This window comes from Typopeltis vanoorti, chromosome 17 (genome assembly GCF_054136105.1).
Source record: "Typopeltis vanoorti isolate ZY-2024b chromosome 17, IOZ_Tvanoo_1.0, whole genome shotgun sequence".
NCBI lineage: Eukaryota > Metazoa > Arthropoda > Arachnida > Uropygi > Thelyphonidae > Typopeltis > Typopeltis vanoorti.
The window spans coordinates 113,772,761-113,794,632 of NC_143565.1; the positions used below are offsets into that span (position 1 = coordinate 113,772,761).

General features: G+C 35.0%; 1 protein-coding gene across 1 annotated transcript in view; it reads left to right on the top strand.

The window, feature by feature from the left end:
• LOC150097811 (N-acetylated-alpha-linked acidic dipeptidase 2-like) overlaps nucleotides 1-21,872 on the top strand; it is a 309,838-nt gene that overhangs the window by 268,710 nt on the left and 19,256 nt on the right. The window contains exons 15-16 of the mRNA XM_090406796.1: nucleotides 3,102-3,183; nucleotides 10,578-10,667. Coding sequence (XP_090262922.1) covers nucleotides 3,102-3,183; nucleotides 10,578-10,667 — 172 coding nt within the window. The remainder of the gene's footprint in view (nucleotides 1-3,101; nucleotides 3,184-10,577; nucleotides 10,668-21,872) is intronic.

Consider the following 21,872-nt stretch of genomic DNA (forward strand, 5'->3'; position numbering starts at 1 on the left):
ACATTACAACTTCACTAACTTCCAAGAAAACATTAAAAAGATTATTTAAAATTATTGCCTGATGCTCCCAGATTACGCAAAATTGGGTAATGCAGATTACCCCAAATTCCTAAATTTAATAACTCTCTGTTACTCATTGTACATGTTACTGACCTCTTCCTCTCCTTTAAATTAGCCAAACAATTAACTAAATCTTTAACTACCCAGTTCCTGGTCATACCTTATCTTATAGAAAAAAAATTTTACCACTTCAATTCTTTAATCCAAAAAGTAGTTTACACAGTACCAACATTCTGTTAGCTTTAACATCTTTATTCATGAACATTCCACTTTCTGATACCTTAGTATTATTTGATTGAAAATTTGTTACTTCTTTAATATACAGTGGGGGATCAGTTAACGAACAGTTCGGACTGCGAACAAATTGGACAACAAACACATGTTTTGATAACGAACACCTCACAGAACAAACACAAGAAGAAGTGACACTGTGTGTAAGATTTGTAGAACTGTATTTTACTGCCATTTATGAATGGTTTCTGGAACGAGACTTTGACAGTTGTATACATGACCGTTTTGTGCGCTAGTTGATTTCTGTTCTCTGAATTTTTGTAAGTGCTTTTCTGAACTTTTTATTTAAAAAAAATACTGATAATATTATGGGGCCTGAAAAGAGTGGAGTGTCAAGAACTGTGCTCACCATAGAAACCAAGCAAGAGATAACCAAGGTAGAGAGTGGGCAGAAGATGTCTGATGTTGCTAGGCAGTATGGCTTGAACAGGTCTACAGTAGGCACAATCTTAGCTAAGAAAGATATAATCAAGAAGACTCAAGTAGCTAAAGGAGTAACGAAAATCACATCTGAGAAACAAAGATGTGCCATCCATGAAAAAATGGAGAGATTGCTTTTAATTTGGATAAAAGAAAGGGAAATGAAAAGAGATGTAACTAATATGAATATCATTCAAGAGACGGCTAGAGAAATTTTTGAAGAACTGCAGAAACAAACTTCACATTTGTCACATGAGGAGATAGAATTCAAGGCTACCACTAGATGGTTTGCAAAGTTTAAGAGGAGATCTGGCATTAAACATGTGGTAATGCACGATGAGTCTGCTAGTGCAGATAAAGAAGAAGCAGAGACGTTCTGTCTCAAATTTCAAGAATTCATTAAAAAAGAAGGATATTGTCCACAACAAATTTTCAATTGTGATGAAACTGGTTTATTTTGGAAGTGCATGCCGAACTGTACCTACATCATGAAAGATGAGAAAAATATTCCTGGACATAAATCCATGAAAGACCGATTGACGTTACTTTTGGGAGCTAACGCTAGTGGTTTAAACCGCTTCTTGTCTATCACTCTGAGAACCCTAGAGCATTCAACAAAAATTCCATAATTAAAGAAAGACTGCCAGTGATGTGGAGATCAAATGAAAGGGCATGGGTCACGCAGGTTCTTTTCAAAGAATGGCTGTTTAAAGTTTGTGCCCCAAGCATCAAGGATTACCTTCAGACCAATGAATTGCCATTGAAAGCACTGTTGCTATTGGACAATGCACTAGGACACCCAAAAGACCTTGAAGATAATTTACTGGAAGACTTTCCCTGGCTGACAGTTCAGTTTCTGCCTCCAAATACCACTTCGTTGATTCAGCCAATCGTTCAGGAGGTTATTGCGGGTTTCAAGAAATTGTACACTCATGCACTGTTTCGTCGGTGTTTTGAAGCATGCCAGTTCTCCTCAACGATGACATTAAAAACGTTTTGGAAAGAAAAATTTGACATTCTTGAAGCTATCCGGCTCATTCAAAAGACGTGGTCAAAAGTCACTCAACAACAGTTGAATTCTGCTTGGCGAAAGCTGTGTCCATCCTGCATTCAGGGAGATGGAGATGATGTCCCTGAAATTATGGATGAAATTATGACAACTGCTAGAGATCTGGAATTGGAGGTGAATGAAGATGACATTGAAGAGCTCATAATGGAACATGAAAATGATCTTATGACAGAAGAACTCCAAGAACTCTTGAATGAAGAACACCAAGAAACTCAGCGTGATGTGTTTTCTTCTGAAAAAGAGGAAGACGAAAGAGGACCAATGCCGACATCTGCTATTAAAGATCTTTTGAAGAAGTGGGAGGATGTCAGAACAACGGTCTTAGAATGGCACCCAAACCAGGTTGAGGTCAATAGGCTTGGGGATCTCTACAACGATAATGCTATTAATCACTTCCGAAAAATCCTGAAGAAGAGAGAAAAGCAATTGATATTGGACAGATTCTTTAACGCTCCACAAACGGGAAAAAAAACATGACTGATGAACGTAGTAAGGAATTATATAATTTTTTTTTATTTTTTATTTTCGGGTCTCCAGAATGAATTAATCAAATTCCCATAAAAATCTATGGTAAATCGGATCGGTTAACGATTATGTTCATTAAGCGATCATCCTCTGTAGTTGTATTAAAGATGCCCACATTTTATGAAAGAAAAATTACCATCATAGATCTTTAAAAAGTATTCATTTAGCATGCACAGAAGTAATCATTTGTGGCATATGATGGTAGATGGCGTTGGTGTAGATGATGAAGGTAGTTGCGGTTGGTGGAGACGAAGAGTTACAGAGTAGATACCCTCCCTCAATGAGTGTTTGGACTCCTTAGAGGTGTTATGTAATAATAAAAAAAAAAAAAAATATTTAACTGTCATGTTCAAGTGACCACTATATGATTCTAGGCACAATTGACAGTAGTATACAACTGCTCACTCAGCTGTATACTACTGTCAGAAATTCTTGAAATTGTTCTTTGTGATTCAGGTTTCTTAACACATCCCCACTGTTATGTACCTTCACATTTCATGCCACTTCAGAATGACTATGTTTTACCCTAACTGCATGTTTAGATAATCTCTTAATAGCATACTTTTTTTTTTTTTGTGGCACCATATATTACTTTTTAATCTTTCTGTACATCTTTTATTTGTGTATATAAGGTTTTATTTGTATTCCTGACAAAACTTAGTTGAAATTATGGATAAACTTGAACTTAATTAGAAATTTCTAATCTTTCTTTCATATTGTGATATATTCATTTCAGATTATTTTAATTCAGCCCTGAAAAATTTTACCATATCAGCTTTAAAATTCCATGCAATGCAAGAAAATGTAGATCTTTCTGAGTGAGTATTTGAATAATTCACTTGTAGTGTTTTTTTTTTTTTTTTCTGTTTTGTGCATGTGCATTTCTTTAATTACAACTTTTCCATTATACATAAATAATGGAAGATTATTTATGTAGATTATAGGTTGAATCTAAAGAAAAAAAAACTGATAACTGCAGAAAATGAAATTAATCCTCCTCTCTTCCGTTCAAAAAATTATTTCTAGAGTGAAATGAAATTGGTACAGTTTAACCACTAACAAGAAACAAAACAACGTTAAGCAATTAATAGTATTCAAATAAAAATGTAGGATATAAAAAGAGGTGACTTTAGATCTTCTATTACCAAGTCAGCAGATCTTAAAAAGCAATGGGGGGAAAAAACTGGAAATATTTGCATAACTTAAAACATGAACTATATAGGAAAAAATGCAAAGCAGTTTATTTTCTATTTTGTTTATCTTGACCAATTCCTATTTCCATAAAATCTCATAAGATATTTTTGTATATTACCTAACCCTCCAATTTAAATTCAAAAGTGGTAGATTCTGTCTTGCTTCATCTGACCAACATTCTTCACTTTGAGTTCCTTGCACTGACAAATAATAAATCTTTAATAATAATAAAAATTAGAAATAATAAAATCTTTAATGCCTCAATAAATCAGTCCCCTCTAATTTTAATTCCTTTTTATTCTACAGAGGAAGTAATTGGAAGTCTTTCACCCCCCCCCCCCCCCCTTAAGTCTGAAATCCTTGGGCAGTCATTCTTTTCTTTTGTCATCACCAAGAATTGAGAAATATGCTAGACATGAAATATAGCATACACCTTCCACCCTCTCATGTTTCTAATCCTAACCAGTATTTAGAATATAATCTTAATTTTATGATTAATATTTCCTTCCCAAAGCGAGGTTAGAAACTCAGATTTCTCCAGGGGAAAAGAGAAGGCCCTGCTTGCTTGTACCAAAGAGTGATTAACTGAGAAACTGGCTGAAAAAAGTTCTTCTGGTCAATAACTAGAATAAAATATATGAATCTTTTTCTCAATTTAACATCATGGAATTTACCACAAAGCTATGCGTGCCCTGTCAAGCCAAATAACCTTTAATCACAGTGTTTCAAACCCAAATGAGTGAGTCCTCCTGCTCTGCATGCAGTGCACCTCATCTTTAGCAGAATTTACTAGCTCCTTCATTGATGGTTTTATTATACTCAAGTCAAGTGAGTGAAGAGCATTTTCTTTTTTTTAGAAAGCCTGCCTGTGCAAAGCAAGTATCCGTTTTTTTATTTCTGTAGCAGTTATAATTGACTATATGTTAAGATATTAATGAAAATAATGAACATCAAAATGTTAGTAAACATTAAAATTCTGATAACATATTTTCTTTAATGGAGGATGTGTTTATGCTTATTTTATGCATTATAATTGCTAATCTTATTAATTTTTTATAAACCAGCAAATGTTACAATTTCAATAAATCATTAATGGAAAAATTACAATATTCAAAGCACAGTCAGTGATTAATGCAACAAACTGATCTTGTTGGCTCAACGGATAGGATCTCCACTTGGCTACAAGATCAGTGGGATTTAAACCCTTAGCTGGATGGATGATTGAAAAGTCTTTAGATACAATCAACTCTCACTATAGCAAAACTCATAGAGACTATAAAAATAGTTTGTATAGTGATTTTTCTTTAGAATAACAATGTGCCTAGGCAGATTTGATTGGAACTTTCAGGTAGCTCATTACAGTGAGCAAGTGTGTTGCAATGGTGTTTGTTATAGAGAAATTCAACTGTACTAGGTGATATTCGTTGTTCTGGTGTGTGTGTGTATCACTGCCATACTTGTAGGAGGCTTGAAATGACTCAAAGTACCATGTTTGGTTTCTATAGCCAAGTTCTGATCTTTTCCTTAGCTTCATCCATGGTACCAAATGTGCTCTAGGTTTCCAACCTTTTATGTGGGAGTAACATTTAAAAAAACTACAAAAAAGTGTGTTGCAATACCATATTGAGATGTTCATAGATGATGAATTTCAGTGTTTTTTAGAGTCAGTTTAAGATACAGAACATTAGCAATTTTTAGACTGATTACAAAACAACAAAAAATAGATTTCAATTGCATTTTACATTGCATTTATGGGATATTCATCTAGAATATTAAGATTAAAAGAAAAATCATAAAATTGAAAATGGAGTATAGTAGAATTGGAGTTTCACGGTGTTTTCTGCATGATAAAAGTTCAAAATTAGGATAAAAAGCATTGAAGTTATTCTTCACACTGATCACAGCATAAGTAGGCCAAACTTGATTGCCAGTTTAGCAGATACAGTCTTGTATCTGCTGCTTCACCAGAGGCAGTGTCCTACACTTACAGGTTTTATAAAATAAGTAAGTAGATGTTGTGTGTGTGTGTGTGTGTTCATGCATGCATATGCACAGTTCAATATGATAATGGGCCAATATCGCAAACTTGAGTGACTTTGAATGCAGTATGATAGTCACTGCTGCATGTGTCAGTGCATACATCATGAACCTTACCTTGCTTGGGTGTCCATGCGACAGCACTTTGAATATGTCAGAATAGTCTGACATTAAAAAACATTTAGCCAGTGTTCTGTTTCTAAGAATAATTAACATTTCAGTTAATTATGCTTAGAAACTTTTAATACATTCTATGTTTCACTTGTTACAAGGCATCTTCATAAAGAGAGGGGGGTGGTTAAATGATGATATAGCTACATTTTAATTAGGAATATACTGTTTCATTCAATGCAAATTCAGTTTCCCAGTGCAAATGGTCACCTTCACGAGAAGCTGAACAGTTTACACACAGGATTACATGAAAATTTTATGATACAGTTTATGAAACTACAATTCTCTCTCTCTCTCTACAATTTCATGTAATCTGTGTTTTGTGCAAGGAACTTGTTTTTCCTTGTTCATTGTCCCAGTTATCCACTTTTCATTATATAGATTTTTTTGCCCTACCTTACCACTAGCATCATCAAACCATAAATGTGATGATAAATTTGTTACTATGTGATCTTGTCATAGTTGCAGCCAGGATGTTGTTTTGCAGTTGGAGGGTTCAAATTTTTTCATGTTATGGTTTGCACCCTCAAAGGGGAAAGGGGGGAGTACAGGATATTATGATAGTACTACATAAGTATACATTATTACTAACTTCCTTTCCTCCATAATATTTGTCTCTGTCTGTTGGAACTCTAGTATTGTCCATCACATTATTCTTGTTTGCTTAGGATAACAACAATATTTTTGTTAATTAATAAATAACATAAAATGGCTTTAACTTGTATATATTTTAGTAACATAACAGTTTTTATGCTAGTATCAAAGCCATCTTCAGTCAGTATTACTTTCAAATGAAACAACAAGAACAGTATTGCTGAATACTGGTGTATTCAGCAATGACATGCGTGAACTGCAGATACATGATGTAGAACATTATGATCTAATTATATTAAGGTTGTAGTAAAAATAACTTGAACAAGATTTAATAATAAATTTAAGTTAATTCTGAAATTTGTGAAGAATGATTTCCCATAAGAAGTATAGTTTAAACCCATCATTTCTATTTAGATTCAGTAGATGTAGCAATATCTCACAACTCTCTTTGTATAAATGTTCCAAGAGATTATTACTTTTATGGAGAACTTTAATTTTCTTCCAAAGAACTCGGTGTCTGGTGGTGATAGCTTGCTCCACATGGAACTTACGGGTCGTTGAAGTGGTCATTATTGATTCCTGAGGGTTGATGTGACTATCCATGGGTTCGATAAATGTGTAGGGGGTCAATAAACACCTAAAACAACTTTGAGTTACACCTAGTACACATGCAATGCCAACTGGCTGATTGGCTGAGCTAACGAGAGAGAGGTGCATACTTTCCCTGATGAAGACATTTAGAACAGAGACAATCAAGACTAGTGCACATTTATCACCCATAGCTATCAGAGTGGTATTCAGTGATCTGATAACTTTGAATTTACTGTATAATTTTTTTAAAGTTATAGTGCCCATAATAGCGTCCCCTCATAGTAAGAAGAAGTGCCGACAGTATTCGCAAGAGTTTTTTCTTTCTTTAAATATTTCTTATCGAGAAGCATTAATGAAGTAAAAGGAACAAGAAATTATTATTTTTAAATTGAGAAATTTATTATTGATAACATTTATTCATTTATTTAACATGATGGGGATCGATAAGAGATCAAAGATTCCATGAAGGGGTCAGTGGTTTAAAATGTTTGTTGATCCCTGGTCTAAATGTTCATCACAACACATGGCTGCAAGATCTACCTGTTTGGCCAGAATATGGTAATTCACCTGGAATTTGATACAGATGGGTTAAAGGAAGAAGTTTATCTTTAGCTGAGCTTAGGAAAGTAGATATTTTGTTGATAGGACAGAAGGACACTTGTAGGCGAACAGTCTTAAGAAACTTATAATATTTTGTTATTGCCTAAGTTTTTTAAGACTGATATTTCTTTTGGTTGAATGTTGCTCTGGAGGTTTGGATTTTATCAGAATGTCAGTCACATTCAAATAAATATTGTTGTCCACTTAAAGCAATAAATTGTCAATTCCACGTTCAATACTGGTCATGATTTCTAGAATATGTACTTGTTTTAGGAGTGGTGATAGCAAAATCATGACCTCAATTGTGAGGATCATTGACTGCATCTCCTATAAGTTTGATAATTTGTTACTATGTGATCTTGTCATAGTTGTAGCCAGGATGTTTTGCAGTTGGAAGGCTTCAAATTTTTTTGTTATTATCATCTAAGACCTCCAGGGAATCTATAAATCACCCAAACATTTCATCAGACGCTATCCTATAATACCCATTCAAAAGTTTATAGACCCCTGTCATATCACTCCTCTTTCTCCTATTAAAGAGTCTGTAATCCACATATTTGCAATCTGTCCTCATAATCTGTGCACCCTTTCATAACTTCTTTATCCCCTTGGAATCTGTGAGACCAAATCTGCATACAATAATCCAGATGTGCTCTTATCAAAGCCTTATGTTATGGTTTCTGACTTTTTCAAATTCTTTAGTCATTGTAATTCCAGAGGTATAGACTACAGGTCTGGATTTTTTTGTTCCAAATAATTCTTCTTGCAGTGTATTACATTTGTCACATATTGTAAAATAAAGGTGTCGTTATTTTATATTTTGAGTTAGTTGTTAATTATTTTCTTCAATATCTATTGAAGCGCCTTTTGTTTTATTTTTCTTTTTGTCTTTATCCTTCCTATGTCTACTTTACTTCTACTCTGCTAAATCTTTCTGTTAAGTACTCTTTACCTAGTTCTAATTTAAGCCGATTAATTTAGTCCCTACTTGTAATCCTTTATACTTCCTACAAGTGTAGCACTGTTAGTGAAAGACCTCTGAAATAGGCAATTCACAGTTACAGTTAACTATCTCCCATACTATGTAATTCAGAGAAATTTATATTATTTTTTTTGACTGCGCCACCCTGAAATAATTTTATAGCATGAGAAGATTTGTTATAACACTTATAGCTAGATTGCTTTCTAAAACAATTACTTAAATAGTCAGTCGTGTAGCAATTTCTCTAATTTAAGCACACAGGTTTAAGCACACAATGCACTATCTCATAAAAACTATTGTTTTTATAAGACAGTGCATTGGTCAAAGATCAGGTGATAATTTTAAGCAAACAAATTTATTTTACCTTAGGTAACTTTACAATATGATTCACAATTAAACAATTTCTCTCTAATGCCTATTTTAAACTCAAATCATAACTTTACAATTTAGACCAGCTTTTTACAATGCTTAATTAACTTGCTCTACAAAATCTAGGTAATTTACTGGCTGTTACAATCTATATCTTTGGTTAACATTCTTCTCAATATATATACTAGCTAATTCTCAGCCTCAGTTATTTCTTATAGTGACTTATACAACTATTCTAACAAAGCTACATTCAGCAGACATACATTCTTAATCACTACCTCAGCCATAATACAATAGAATCTACTCACAAAATTCATAAAAACATATACAGTCCTACCAGCTTTGAAGATTTGTGGTGGTCCTGTTGACTGCTTTCCTCGGTCCTATTTCCTAGCCTTTGCTGAACGACTTTTGGCAGTCGTCCTGGTGTAGTCCTCTTCCAAGATTTGTAGCATATCTCATCGTCAGCTCTGGATCTACTGTTGACGCCATGTATTTGGTCGCACATGGCATGTTCCACTACTGAAAATACATCTCTATAGAATAATCTGCCTCTCCTGGTGTTTCCCCATGCCTAGGGTCACGATCTAACCAAATCTTGGAAGTCCGAGCGGGCCAACGGACTGCAGTAAGACGAAAAACTCCAAAGCTCTTTATTCTAGAGGTTCTCAAGACCTCTTTTATATGATTCCAAGGTTCCTTGTTTTGGGGTTGGAGACCCCCGAATCTTCTGTAAATAACTGACATCACTGCTGTCTTGACCTTCAGTTTTGGCAGCAAAATCTTCACATCTGAATGCCCTTCAATACCTTTGTTCACTATCAAGTCGCCAACATAATCTTGTCTAATCCCTTTTAACTTGGGGCAGATATACTTTTACATTCTGTTACCTTTATAACTTCACATCAGAACTTAATATTAAATCAACTTAATGTATAATTCTAACCTTTACACTATTGTATAATTTATGAACAATTCTATTTCATTCTTTACGTCAGCTACCTTTACAGGTTTACAATCAGTATTTCACCATTAATATACAATTTAGTTGCTTTCACATGATTTATGACCTCTGTAAAATCAATATAGGAAATTTTTTATAAAATTTTACCACATCGAATTTTACAATATCTTCTTCACACTACAAACTGGTTAACTCTGTTAACTAGTCATTTGCTTAGCAGTTGCTAGCTATGTTATCAGGGACATGCTAGAAATGACTTCTTTTATTATGGGGAAAAAATAATATAAAGAAACCATATAAAGTTACTTACTGCATTTATAAAAAGACCACAGGGCCATATGCATGTAATAATGTTATATGCACACACACACGATATGTTGATTTTAGGCTAGCACCATTTTATCTGTAATCACTAGCACCAAATACTAGGTACAAATGGCATCTAACATATGTCAAAACTTGGTTATGTTAGGTACAACTATATGATTTTAAGTTAATGTATACATTCCTTATAATTATACAAGGAAAGTATATGTTAACTCAAAAATTCATAATTTACTTTTACACACCATGCTTAAATACTTTCATCATTTCAACTCCATATAAGGAGTTGAATCAATGTATTTTATACAATATATGTATATGCAATGAAATTTTTTTTATCTTTTTTTTTTCACTTTTTCATTAATTTTTTGTTAATATTTTAATAGCCCAATGATAATACGGCGCATCAATGACCAGTTGTTAATCCTGGAAAGAATGTTTGTATATCAGAATAGACTTCCTCATATTACCAAAAGGTGAGATAAATATATTACTCATTCTGCCATACTAATCTTCCTTAAGAGTAAATGCCAATAGAGATAAATATTTTGTTTAGTATATTCTCACTTATTCCAAAGTCAGTAACTTAATGTTAATGTTTTAAAGAGCATATTGAAAAATCACTTAAGATTTTCATTATTTATGTAACATTCTTATTAACTATAAAAAAAAAAGGGGATAATAGCAGTCCCCAACTTATGTAGATCCGACATACACCAATCCAGAGTTACAGTGGTGTCAGGGAAGGGAAAAAAAAAATCTAAGAAAGGGAAAGAAGGGAAAAAAAATAAAAAAAAAAAAAACAATCCAAACATGTTGAGACAACTATTTAGAGAGACTGGCCTATGTTTACCTTCCTTGGAGACTTAAGTTCCGTCTAGATACAGGGAGTGTTTGTCTAGTTTATACCACCACCATGCGGTGTACGTGTTGACAGCATGTTTTGGAGATATGCTGTGTTGACAACGGATTGCACAATCCACGAGGGACTCATTTATTTCTGTAGTCTCACTAAGCAAACAGCTGTGGTATTCCTGCATTTTTTTTAATTGTACTGTAAAAGACCAAGTGATATGAACAGTGCACCCACTCTTAAACATATTAAGATTGATCTCAAGATGAAATCGCATATCATTAAAAATTATGAAAGTAGTCAAAGCATTGCAAACCTGTCACCTTTAAACTGGCTACGTCAATTGTGAATGCGTTATTATGGATGTAGCTTACATTAAACAACATTTTTACAGTCATGAAAATCCACTTAAATAAATGTTTTAAATTAAGTTTTAAATTTATGATTTTCTTAATTTCTATCATTTACCATGATCAGTTTATTTTAAATTTCCCTTTTTCAGCACTTACTACTACAATTATAAATATTTCTAGCTTATGCAGTAGCTTCTGTTGGACAGCATCAACTGCAGAGCTGTTCTGACTTATGTAATTTCAACTTATGGACAATTTTAGGAATACAGCCTATTTGTAAGTCAGGGACTGCCTATATTGAAATTGTAATGTGCTTCTGGTATTGTAAATGTGGACAGTCCATTATATCGCATGATGCAAGTGGCAGTTGCAGAAAAGATTGTTCATAGCCGGCCTGGTTGGCCGAGTGGTTAGCAGATATCTTCCCTTCAGCCAAAAGGCTGCAGGTTCAAATCTTGCCATGGGCATGGATGTTTGTGATTGTCTGTGAAAATATTAGTGGTAATGATGGGCAGTAGATGGAGTTGCTGGAGATGATGATGGTAGTTGTAGTTGGTAGATTGTGAGTGGTGGAGACAGAGAGTTGTAGAGTAGGTGCCCTCCCTCGATGAGTCTTTGGACTCCTTGGAGATGTTACATAATAATATAATAAGTGCTCATTTTGCTAAGAGTTATCAACTTGGAATATGCAACGTGGAGCTCAATGCTACCTCCACGAATGAAGAAAGGTGTATTGAGAGAAGGTACTAGAGCATTTGCATAAACCAAATATGAATTTGGAAATAGGAATTGATAGGGTATCAGTGTGCCTTTTGACCCAGCTGTATAATTTGAGACTCAGTTGGTGCAAAGGCTGATATATCTAATTCTCAGTCTATCAGTATCTCTGGAGTGGCGGTAAAGATTTTGAAAAAAAAGTTGGTATGAGCTTACATATGAAAATGGGTTGATAGAGAATCTATACTTTGCAATGAACAGGATGGGTTGACTGAGTTTACAAAGTCCAAACATGACTTTCCTTATATCCTTTCAAAAGCCTTAGCAAAATCCAAAAGCTGAGCTACACAAATGGGATACAGCATGGTACTTTTGGATTTTGCTAAGGCTTTTGAAGCTTCTGCATAGAAAACTGTTACATAATTTTGGGATTGGATTATAAACTGTTGGCTTGAATAGGGATAATTCCTTATTCAGTTGTTATTCAATCATTATATTACTGATGTTAGAAAGGATTTACCAGGAGACATATGGCTGCATGATGATGATGTCAATGTACGAAGGTGGTCTGAAAAGTTCTCGACCATAGACAGCAACACTATTGGCAAGATTTTTTTTTTCTAAGTTGGCACATCTGTCATAAAGATCCATGTGAAATTGCAAATCATTCTATCAAGTAGTTTATTTTAAACAGCTGTCTAAAACAAAAGTGTTGTCTATATCCCCTGAAATGGATAAAATTGAGTATTGTGCGGTTATAAAATTCTTTGTAAAAGAAGATTTAACGCCAAAAGAAGTTCATAAAAGTTTATGGAAAGCACTCTTCTCCTTTATTTTCAACAATTAAGAAATGGGCTGCCGAGTTTAAACGTGGCCATACCAGCCTTGAAGATGATTCACGTGAAGGACGTCCAAAATGTGTAACAATACCAGAAATCATTGATCAAGTGCACGATATGGTATTGGATGACTGGCGTATTAAAGTGCATGAAATTGCTGAGACTATAGGCATTTCAAAAGAACGTGTAGGATATACTTTGTATGAAGAATTGCAAATGAAAAAGCTTTGCACATAATGGGTGCCACGCTTGCTCATAGCAGATCAAAACGCACTCACGTGAAAATCTCTGAATAGTGCTTGGAGCGTTTTAACAGGAATAAAACTGATTTTGTGCTTTGATTTATTACTGTGGATGAGACTTGGATTCACCATTACACACCGGAATCCAAACAGCAGTCAATACAGTGGACAGAAGCTGGTTGTTCAGCGCCAAAAAACAAAAAGTTGGTTCCATCAGTAGGAAAGGTCATGGCATCGGTGTTTTGGGATGCTGAAGGTTTATTAATTATCTTGAAAAGGGTAAAACAATAACCGGGGAATATTATTCTGATCTTTTAATCCAACTAGACAAAAAAATTCGTGAGAAAAGACCAGGTTTACAGAAGAAAAAAATCATCTTTCATCAGGACAATGCACCTACCCACAAAGGTGTGTTGGAACATCTACCCTATTCCCCTTGGCTCCCTCTGACTTCTATCCCTTCTCAAAACTAAAACTCTTCCTCGCTGATCAGCATTTTTCTTTGAATCAAGAGGTGATTGCAGCTGTAGAGGGGTATTTTGCAGATCTTACTGAAATCTACTATAGGGATGGGATAATGGCGCTGGAGCATCGTTGGAATAAATGTATTAGTCGTAAGGGAGATTACATTGAAAAATAAAAATAATTTTGAAATTATAAATTCTTTTTTTCATTGTTAGCCCGAGAACTTTTCAGACCACCCTTGTAGGTAGGGCTATCAGAAATGCAGCTGACATACATCACTTGCAGAATAATTTGAATGGGTTTCAATTGTGGACATGTTTACAAATTGCTATCATTCCAGTGTTAGTAAATGTAAAGTTATGCACTTTGGTGTGATGAGATATCAAAGAGTGTATTATATTGGTGATATTATGTTAGAAGAATCTTGTCAGACTAGGATTCTTGGAGTTTTAGTAGATGACAAGTTGAATTTCAGTATCTGTACAGCAGAGTTTGCAAATACAACTTGGAGAATAGTTGCAATGGCAAAACAAATGTTGACATACAAGGATAAAGAGGTTATTTTTCCTTTTTATAAAGTATTGATGTGACCTCATCTAGACTATTGTGCACAGAACTGGTCTCCTGGTTTCCAAGTTAAAGTAGATATAGTGTACAAAAGGTACAAAGGAGAATGTTAAAGATATCGAGATTGCAGTATGTATATTATGAGCATGCAACATAAATGTGTGCATTTATTTTAATCTATAGAACAGAATTGTGCTCACCAATGTGAAATGAGAAGTTAAAAAATATAGGGGGAGCAACAACATGCTACTTGTACTAACCCAAAAATGATATCATTATTTCTCTTTCTCTAATAAACAAGAGAAAGAGGAATGATAAGATGCTTACAGATTTCTGAAAGAGTAAGTTAAGATATGCGGTCAGTATCTCATTTGAAGAGAGGCTTTAGATCTCTTAATAGTTTAAACTCTTTCAGGAGTGAGTTTCTGATTTTAATCCTAGAGAATTTTTCAACTTCAGCTTATGTAAGTTAGCCTGGGTCATCTTAAAATTGACACATTGAGTAAAATGAGCCTACTCAACAACAGCACGTGCCCTAATTTACAGAAATATGATATTTGTTATGAAAATAAATAATAGATGACACATACCTGTTAAGGTTCAAGACTTTTCCTTACATATATGCAAGATGTCCTGAAACTGTATCTCATTAAAGAAACATTTCATATATAAAATAGCAAGCCTAAGTATTAAGGAAGGCTGGCTACAGTTTCAAAATGGCTGCTTTATTTTTAATAATTAGTGGTACAGTGAACTTTGTTATCCAAATAGCTTCAGATAGTGTAGTTTTCTATGATTTAAGATAATTAAATTACCCCCCCCCCCTCCCAGAATGTTACTTTCCCCACGATACATGAATGTATGTTAAAGTGGTGCTTTATGTGAATTTTTTTATCACAATACTAGGGCTTTTGGTCATATCACAGATTTTCTAAAAACTATTAATTAGTAATGCATACAGAAAAACAAAGTTCTTAATTTAAAAGAAAGTTGCCTAAACTGTACTATTTGAAATACAAAATATCAGTTTCTCAAAACTAATACAGAATGCTTATAAATCAAACAAATAGGCACTTATAAAGGCAACTGAGGCACAAAAAAGCCTATTGCTTTTATCTTCTTGTATTTGGTTAAGTAACAACAAACGAACATTTGCCCTTTGAAATGGGAATTCTAGTAGTAAGACTTATATGTTGGTTAGACATAACTGGTAATTAATTTACGGAATTAACAACGCATATAAAGCATATTAATTAAAGATAACTTTAATGAATCACTTCTATATTTCGGCAATGTCACATTGCCATCTTCAGGAACATAAAGATATGGTATGTGCACTAAGGAACTAACAAAGCAAAAAACTAATTTTGTTCCTAAAGTCCTAATGGTGCCCTCTTGCGGGCTAATTTGGTAGTCTTGGCAGTTGGGCTGAAGTTCTCATAATGAAAGTCTCCAAAATTTGGGGCAGTTTCATGCACCCAAATTTGTTGAGGTTAGGAACGTTTTTTAGAGCTGCTGAAGATTCTTTGAATAATCTTTCGTATTTAAACTTGCTGCGATGGATTATTTTTGTTTTCTTCCAACGAATTTTATGGTGGGTATCTAAGGCATGGTCTGCCAGCCCAGAGCGGCTGTACTGGTGAAACCGGATGTAGTCTTGGTGTTCTGAAATCCTGATATTTGTTGTTCTGCCTGTTTGGCCAAAGTAGGACAATTTGCAGCTGCAAGGGACCTGGTATACACCAGGTAGGTCTAGGGGAAGTGGTTGGTCTTTGGTAGAGCGGATAAGGGATGCCAACTTTTTATATGGTCTGTAACAGGAAGTAAGGTCATATTTTTTGAGGATATTAGTTATTTTTTCAGAGGTGCCCTGGATGTAGGGGATAGTGATAGACTTGGTGTAGTCTTTATTGTGGAGGGGGGGAAGGGGGTTGTGGTTTACAGGTTTTAGTATTTTTTGGATTTTTTTGGGGTTATAGCCATTGACTAAGAAAGTGTTGAGGATGTGGTTTAGTTCCATAGTCAGGGCCTTGTCATCTGAGCAGATTAATTTTGCCCTGTTATATAGTGTTTTTATCACCCCATATTGTTGTGAGGGGGGGATGGTGGGATTGCTGGTGAATGTATCTGCCAGTGTGGGTGGGTTTCTGTAAACAGAGAAAACCAAAGATCCATCAAGCTGGCGGGTGATTAAAGTGTCTAGGAAGGGGAGGGTGTTGTTTTCCTCTTTTTCTAAGGTGAACTGGACTCTGGGATGTTGGTTGTTTAAGTGTGTTAGGAAGGAGTGGAGTGTGTCTGAGCCATGTGGCCAAATAGCCAAATGTGGCCAAGAGGAAACTTGGCTTGGATGAGTTCAAGGGTTTCTTTGAGTGGGACATTAGTGAATAGGGAGGAGACGTCAAAACTGACCATTATGTCAGTGTGTTGGAGTGTGAGGTTTTCTATACTGGCTTTAAAGTGGGCCGAGTTTTTTATGTGTGATGGTGTGTTGCCAGCGTAGTGTGTAAGCGTTTTGGCTAATTTATATGTGGGGGAATCAATGCCATCCACTATGGGACGCAATGGCACATTTTGTTTATGTATTTTTGGGAGTCCATATAATCGGGGGGGTCTAGAGTTATAAGGTTTAAGTTTGTTGGTGACTTCCACAGGCCAAGAAGTGACTTTCTTAAGGAGTCTGTGGATAGTTCTAATCTGAGAGCTGGTCGGATTATATTCAATGGGGAGGTAAGTAGTACGGTCTCGTATTAAAGAATTTAGCTTACCTTTGTAGTCTTTTTGATTGAGTACCACAGTGGCGCTTCCCTTATCAGCTTTGGTGATTACTATTTTTTTGTTGTTTTTTAATTCTTGTAGGGCTGTATATTCGTTTTTGGATAAGTTGAATTTTGGAGGTTTGGCTTTAGTGAGAACACCGACTACATCCAGTCTCACATTGTTGGCGATATGGTTAGGCAGGTTGCGAATTCCACGCTCTATTTGGATCATGATTTCTTCAGCAGGTATCCTTTTAGGAGCTAGGGCGAAATTGTGACCACGTGAAAGTGCGATGAGTGCTTCAGGCTTTAAAACTGCCGACGAGAGGTTGACTACTGTGTTAAATGGTGGCTGGGGTGCAGAAGTAGAAGTCTTTGTCAGGTTTCGTATTTTTTCACCCCATTGAATATAATCCGACCAGCTCTCAGATTAGAACTATCCACAGACTCCTTAAGAAAGTCACTTCTTGGCCTGTGGAAGTCACCAACAAACTTAAACCTTATAACTCTAGACCCCCCCCGATTATATGGACTCCCAAAAATACATAAACAAAATGTGCCATTGCGTCCCATAGTGGATGGCATTGATTCCCCCACATATAAATTAGCCAAACATTTAGCCAAAACACTCACACACTACACTGGCAACACACCATCACACATAAAAAACTCGGCCCACTTTAAAGCCAGTATAGAAAACCTCACACTCCAACACACTGACATAATGGTCAGTTTTGACGTCTTCTCCCTATTCACTAATGTCCCACTCAAAGAAACCCATGAGCTCATCCAAGCCAAGTTTCCTCCCGATATCTCAGCCCTATTTCAGTTCACAATGAACTCAGGCTATTTCGTTTGGCAAGGAAAGTTCTACAAACAGACAGAGGGGACAGCCATGGGTTCACCACTTTCCCCACCCTTGGCCAATTTCTTTATGGAGACATTTGAAGAGAAAGCCTTAAACTCCGCCCCACAAAAACCCACTATTTGGCTTCGCTATGTGGATGATGTGTTTGCTATTTGGCCACATGGCTCAGACACACTCCACTCCTTCCTAACACACTTAAACAACCAACATCCAGAGTCCAGTTCACCTTAGAAAAAGAGGAAAACAACACCCTCCCCTTCCTAGACACTTTAATCACCCGCCAGCTTGATGGATCTTTGGTTTTCTCTGTTTACAGAAACCCACCCACACTGGCAGATACATTCACCAGCAATCCCCCCCCCCCCCTCACAACAATATGGGGTGATAAAAACACTATATAACAGGGCAAAATTAATCTGCTCAGATGACAAGGCCCTGACTATGGAACTAAACCACATCCTCAACACTTTCTTAGTCAATGGCTATAACCCCAAAAAAATCCAAAAAATACTAAAACCTGTAAACCACAACCCCCTTCCCCCCCTCCACAATAAAGACTACACCAAGTCTATCACTATCCCCTACATCCAGGGCACCTCTGAAAAAATAACTAATATCTTCAAAAAATATGACCTTACTTCCTGTTACAGACCATATAAAAAGTTGGCATCCTTTATCCGCTCTACCAAAGACCAACCACTTCCCCTAGACCTACCTGGTGTATACCAGGTCCCTTGCAGCTGCAAATTGTCCTACTTTGGCCAAACAGGCAGAACAACAAATATCAGGATTTCAGAACACCAAGACTACATCCGGTTTCACCAGTACAGCCGCTCTGGGCTGGCAGACCATGCCTAAGATACCCACCATAAAATTTGTTGGAAGAAAACAAAAATAATCCATCGCAGCAAGTTTAAATACGAAAGATTATTCAAAGAATCTTCAGCAGCTCTAAAAAATGTTCCTAACCTCAACAAATTTGGGTGCATGAAACTGCCCCAAATTTGGGAGACTTTCATTATGAGAACTTCAGCCCAACTGCCAAGACTACCAAATTAGCCCACAAGAGGGCACCATTAGGACTTTAGGAACAAAATTAGTTTCTTACTTTCTTCCTCATTTGCTTTGTTAGTTCCTTAGTGCACATACCATATCTTTATGTTCCTGAAGATGGCAATGTGACATTGCCGAAATATAGAAGTGATTCATTAAAGTTATCTTTAATTAATATGCTTTATATGCGTTGTTAATTCCGTAAATTAATTACCAGTTTTGAAATGGGAAGTTTCCCTCACAGAGCACAAATGACAGTTATCACTGCCAACTTGCTGTATTTGTTAACTTAATTTATTGTAATCAATCTATTGTTGCCAATTAAATGCAGTTGACAAAAGATGATATAAGAAAAATACATTTCTTAATTAGATATGAGCAAGCAACAGTTGTCTTTATATGCACATATTTGTTTGATGTTGTAAGCATGCTGTATTAATTAATACAGCATTCATGAAATACATTCATAAGAAATGAATGTATTTCATGTTCCAATAAAAAGTACAGTTTAGCTGCATCTTTGTTTTTCTTTAATGTCAATCACTTCATTTTTCTGTGTGCGTTTATTCTATTCTATAGAACAGAACTGTGCTCGCCAATGTGAAATGAGAATTTAAAAAATATAGGGGGGGGGGGAAGCAACAGCATGCTACTTGTACTAACCCAAAAATGATCATGATATTATTCATTTTGCTCCTAAAAGTGCAGAAAAGAGAAAAAATCATTTTGAATGTTATTTGCCTACTTGGCATCAAATAATTTATTATTATTTATCAAATAATACTTTTTTTTTTTAAATAGGTTCTTAAGGTTTTTAAAAAAGGCCTTTTGCTTAAGTGCAGAAAAAAAAATTCTATATAAGAATGAATGTCATAAATATACCTAATTTAAAATTTTGACAGTAAAATGATAAGTTTTTTTTTTGTTTGTTTATTTGTTTTTGCAACTGGTTACAATTTTAATTTTTAGGTTTGTAGAACTTTTATTAACTTTACCAGTACTGAATTATGAAGTAGTGCATTCACTATAAACTATGAAAATTTAGGATAATTTCAGAAGCATCTTTAAAGAGACAGAGTTTATTTGTTTGCTTGATTATTTATACATTCAACCAAACATTATATATATATATCCAGGTAAATTATGACCTAAGAATGTGGGTAATAATACAGATTAGTACAGAAGCAGTAAGTATTAGTTGTAGTAGCCATTTTCAGTATTGCTTTGATGAATTATTATTTTCCTAATCAGCATAAGAAAAATAGTGAAATGCATTTCACTTTTGTAGTTACAAAGATTGCAAAAGTATATATACACTCTTAACCAGCCAGTAAACTCTTCAGAAAATAAATACAAGTTAATCCCCTGATATGACATTCCATCCCCCAAGGTCGCATGCAACAGAACTTTTATTGTTATCATACTGTAAGTATGGAAACCCAAATGTGTGAAATATAAGCATGCTGATGAACATTCTGTACTAGTGTTGCCAAATGAAAATTACTAAAAACAGCTAAATCTTAAAAACTAAAAAAATAAAAAAAAAAGCTAAAAAGGAGTTAAAAATGAAAATTTGAAGCTAAAATTTTAAAAGTAGTAGTTGATACTTTTAAGTTACTTACTTTATTCAATTCAATCTCAGTCAAGTATGGCCTCAGGCACATGCCTGAGGCCATACTTGACTGAGAAAATAGCTGTCAGCACTGGCAATTCCATCTTATTTCTTAATTTAGTTTTAACTACATTCACGGAACTAAAAATTCGTTCAATTTCCGCATTAGAATTGGCAGTATTAATAAATTTATTGCGCACTGAACAATTTCTTTAAATGGATTCATTCCAGATGCATCTTTTTTATTCTCGTACTTCGGTCCAGAATAACTCAGTGTTTTCTATATTTGTCCATTTATTTAAGTGGATAGTATTGTACTGGTATTCAGCAGCAACATCTTTTTCTGTTTTGAGCATTATTTCTAAGATGGGATTAACAGGTTCTTTTATATGTTTTAGGGTATTGTCAACAGAAAAAGAAGACATCATTCTTAAAATATTCAAGTTTTCAGGCAACCTTTGCTTAAGCTGTTTGAAGAGACCAAGAAGAAACTATCTTGCTCTACTTCTAAGAATTCGCTCATCATTTTGAGTTATTTTCTTTTGTATCATCAACTCGGAAATTTTTCTTTCAAATCTGTAACCAAGATTTGGATTGGGATCCAAACAGTCATCAATCTCTGACTCTTAGAGGGTTGACTGTGGATGATGGTAGCACTAACATATTAGCAATAGAGCAAATCAGACAAGAAAAGTCTTTAAATAATCTCATCTTATCTGCATCGTTAGATTCAAAAATTTTGTTAACTTGCTGAACTTGAACTAAAACAGGATGCAAAAATAAAAGGTACAACAGATTCCTTTCATCTTTGTACATCTCCCACAAAATTTAAGCTTTGTAACATTTCTCAGTCACGCTCACGACTTTGAAGTGAGTTTTTAATTCCAACCACTGGCTGAGAATTCTGTCTACGGCGGGTTCAATGGAGAGCCACCTTGCTGCACATTTGCTTACAATTTTCAGAGGAGCATCATTTTCATTGATAGTTTGATGGAGCTCTTTGTATGCTGCTTGTCTTGAAGAAGAATGTGAAACCCACTTATACGTTTCAGCAACTAAAAATTCTAATTTTCTTGGCAGAGATTCTGCACAAGTGTGAGACATTGCCAGTTGTAATGAATGGCATACACATCTAATTAAAATTAAGGAGGGAACATATGCCTTCAGTTGTTCATAAATGCCATTATTGACACCAACCATAACACTGGCATTGTCTATACCAATTGCAATGAGATTTTTAATGTCTGTCCAGTGTCTTGGTCAAGAGCTCTTTTTTTCAGTGCAGCCACAATACCACTAGAGTCACACTTTTCTAGAACCACCATGCTCAGAAATGTATGCATAATTTTGTTGAAT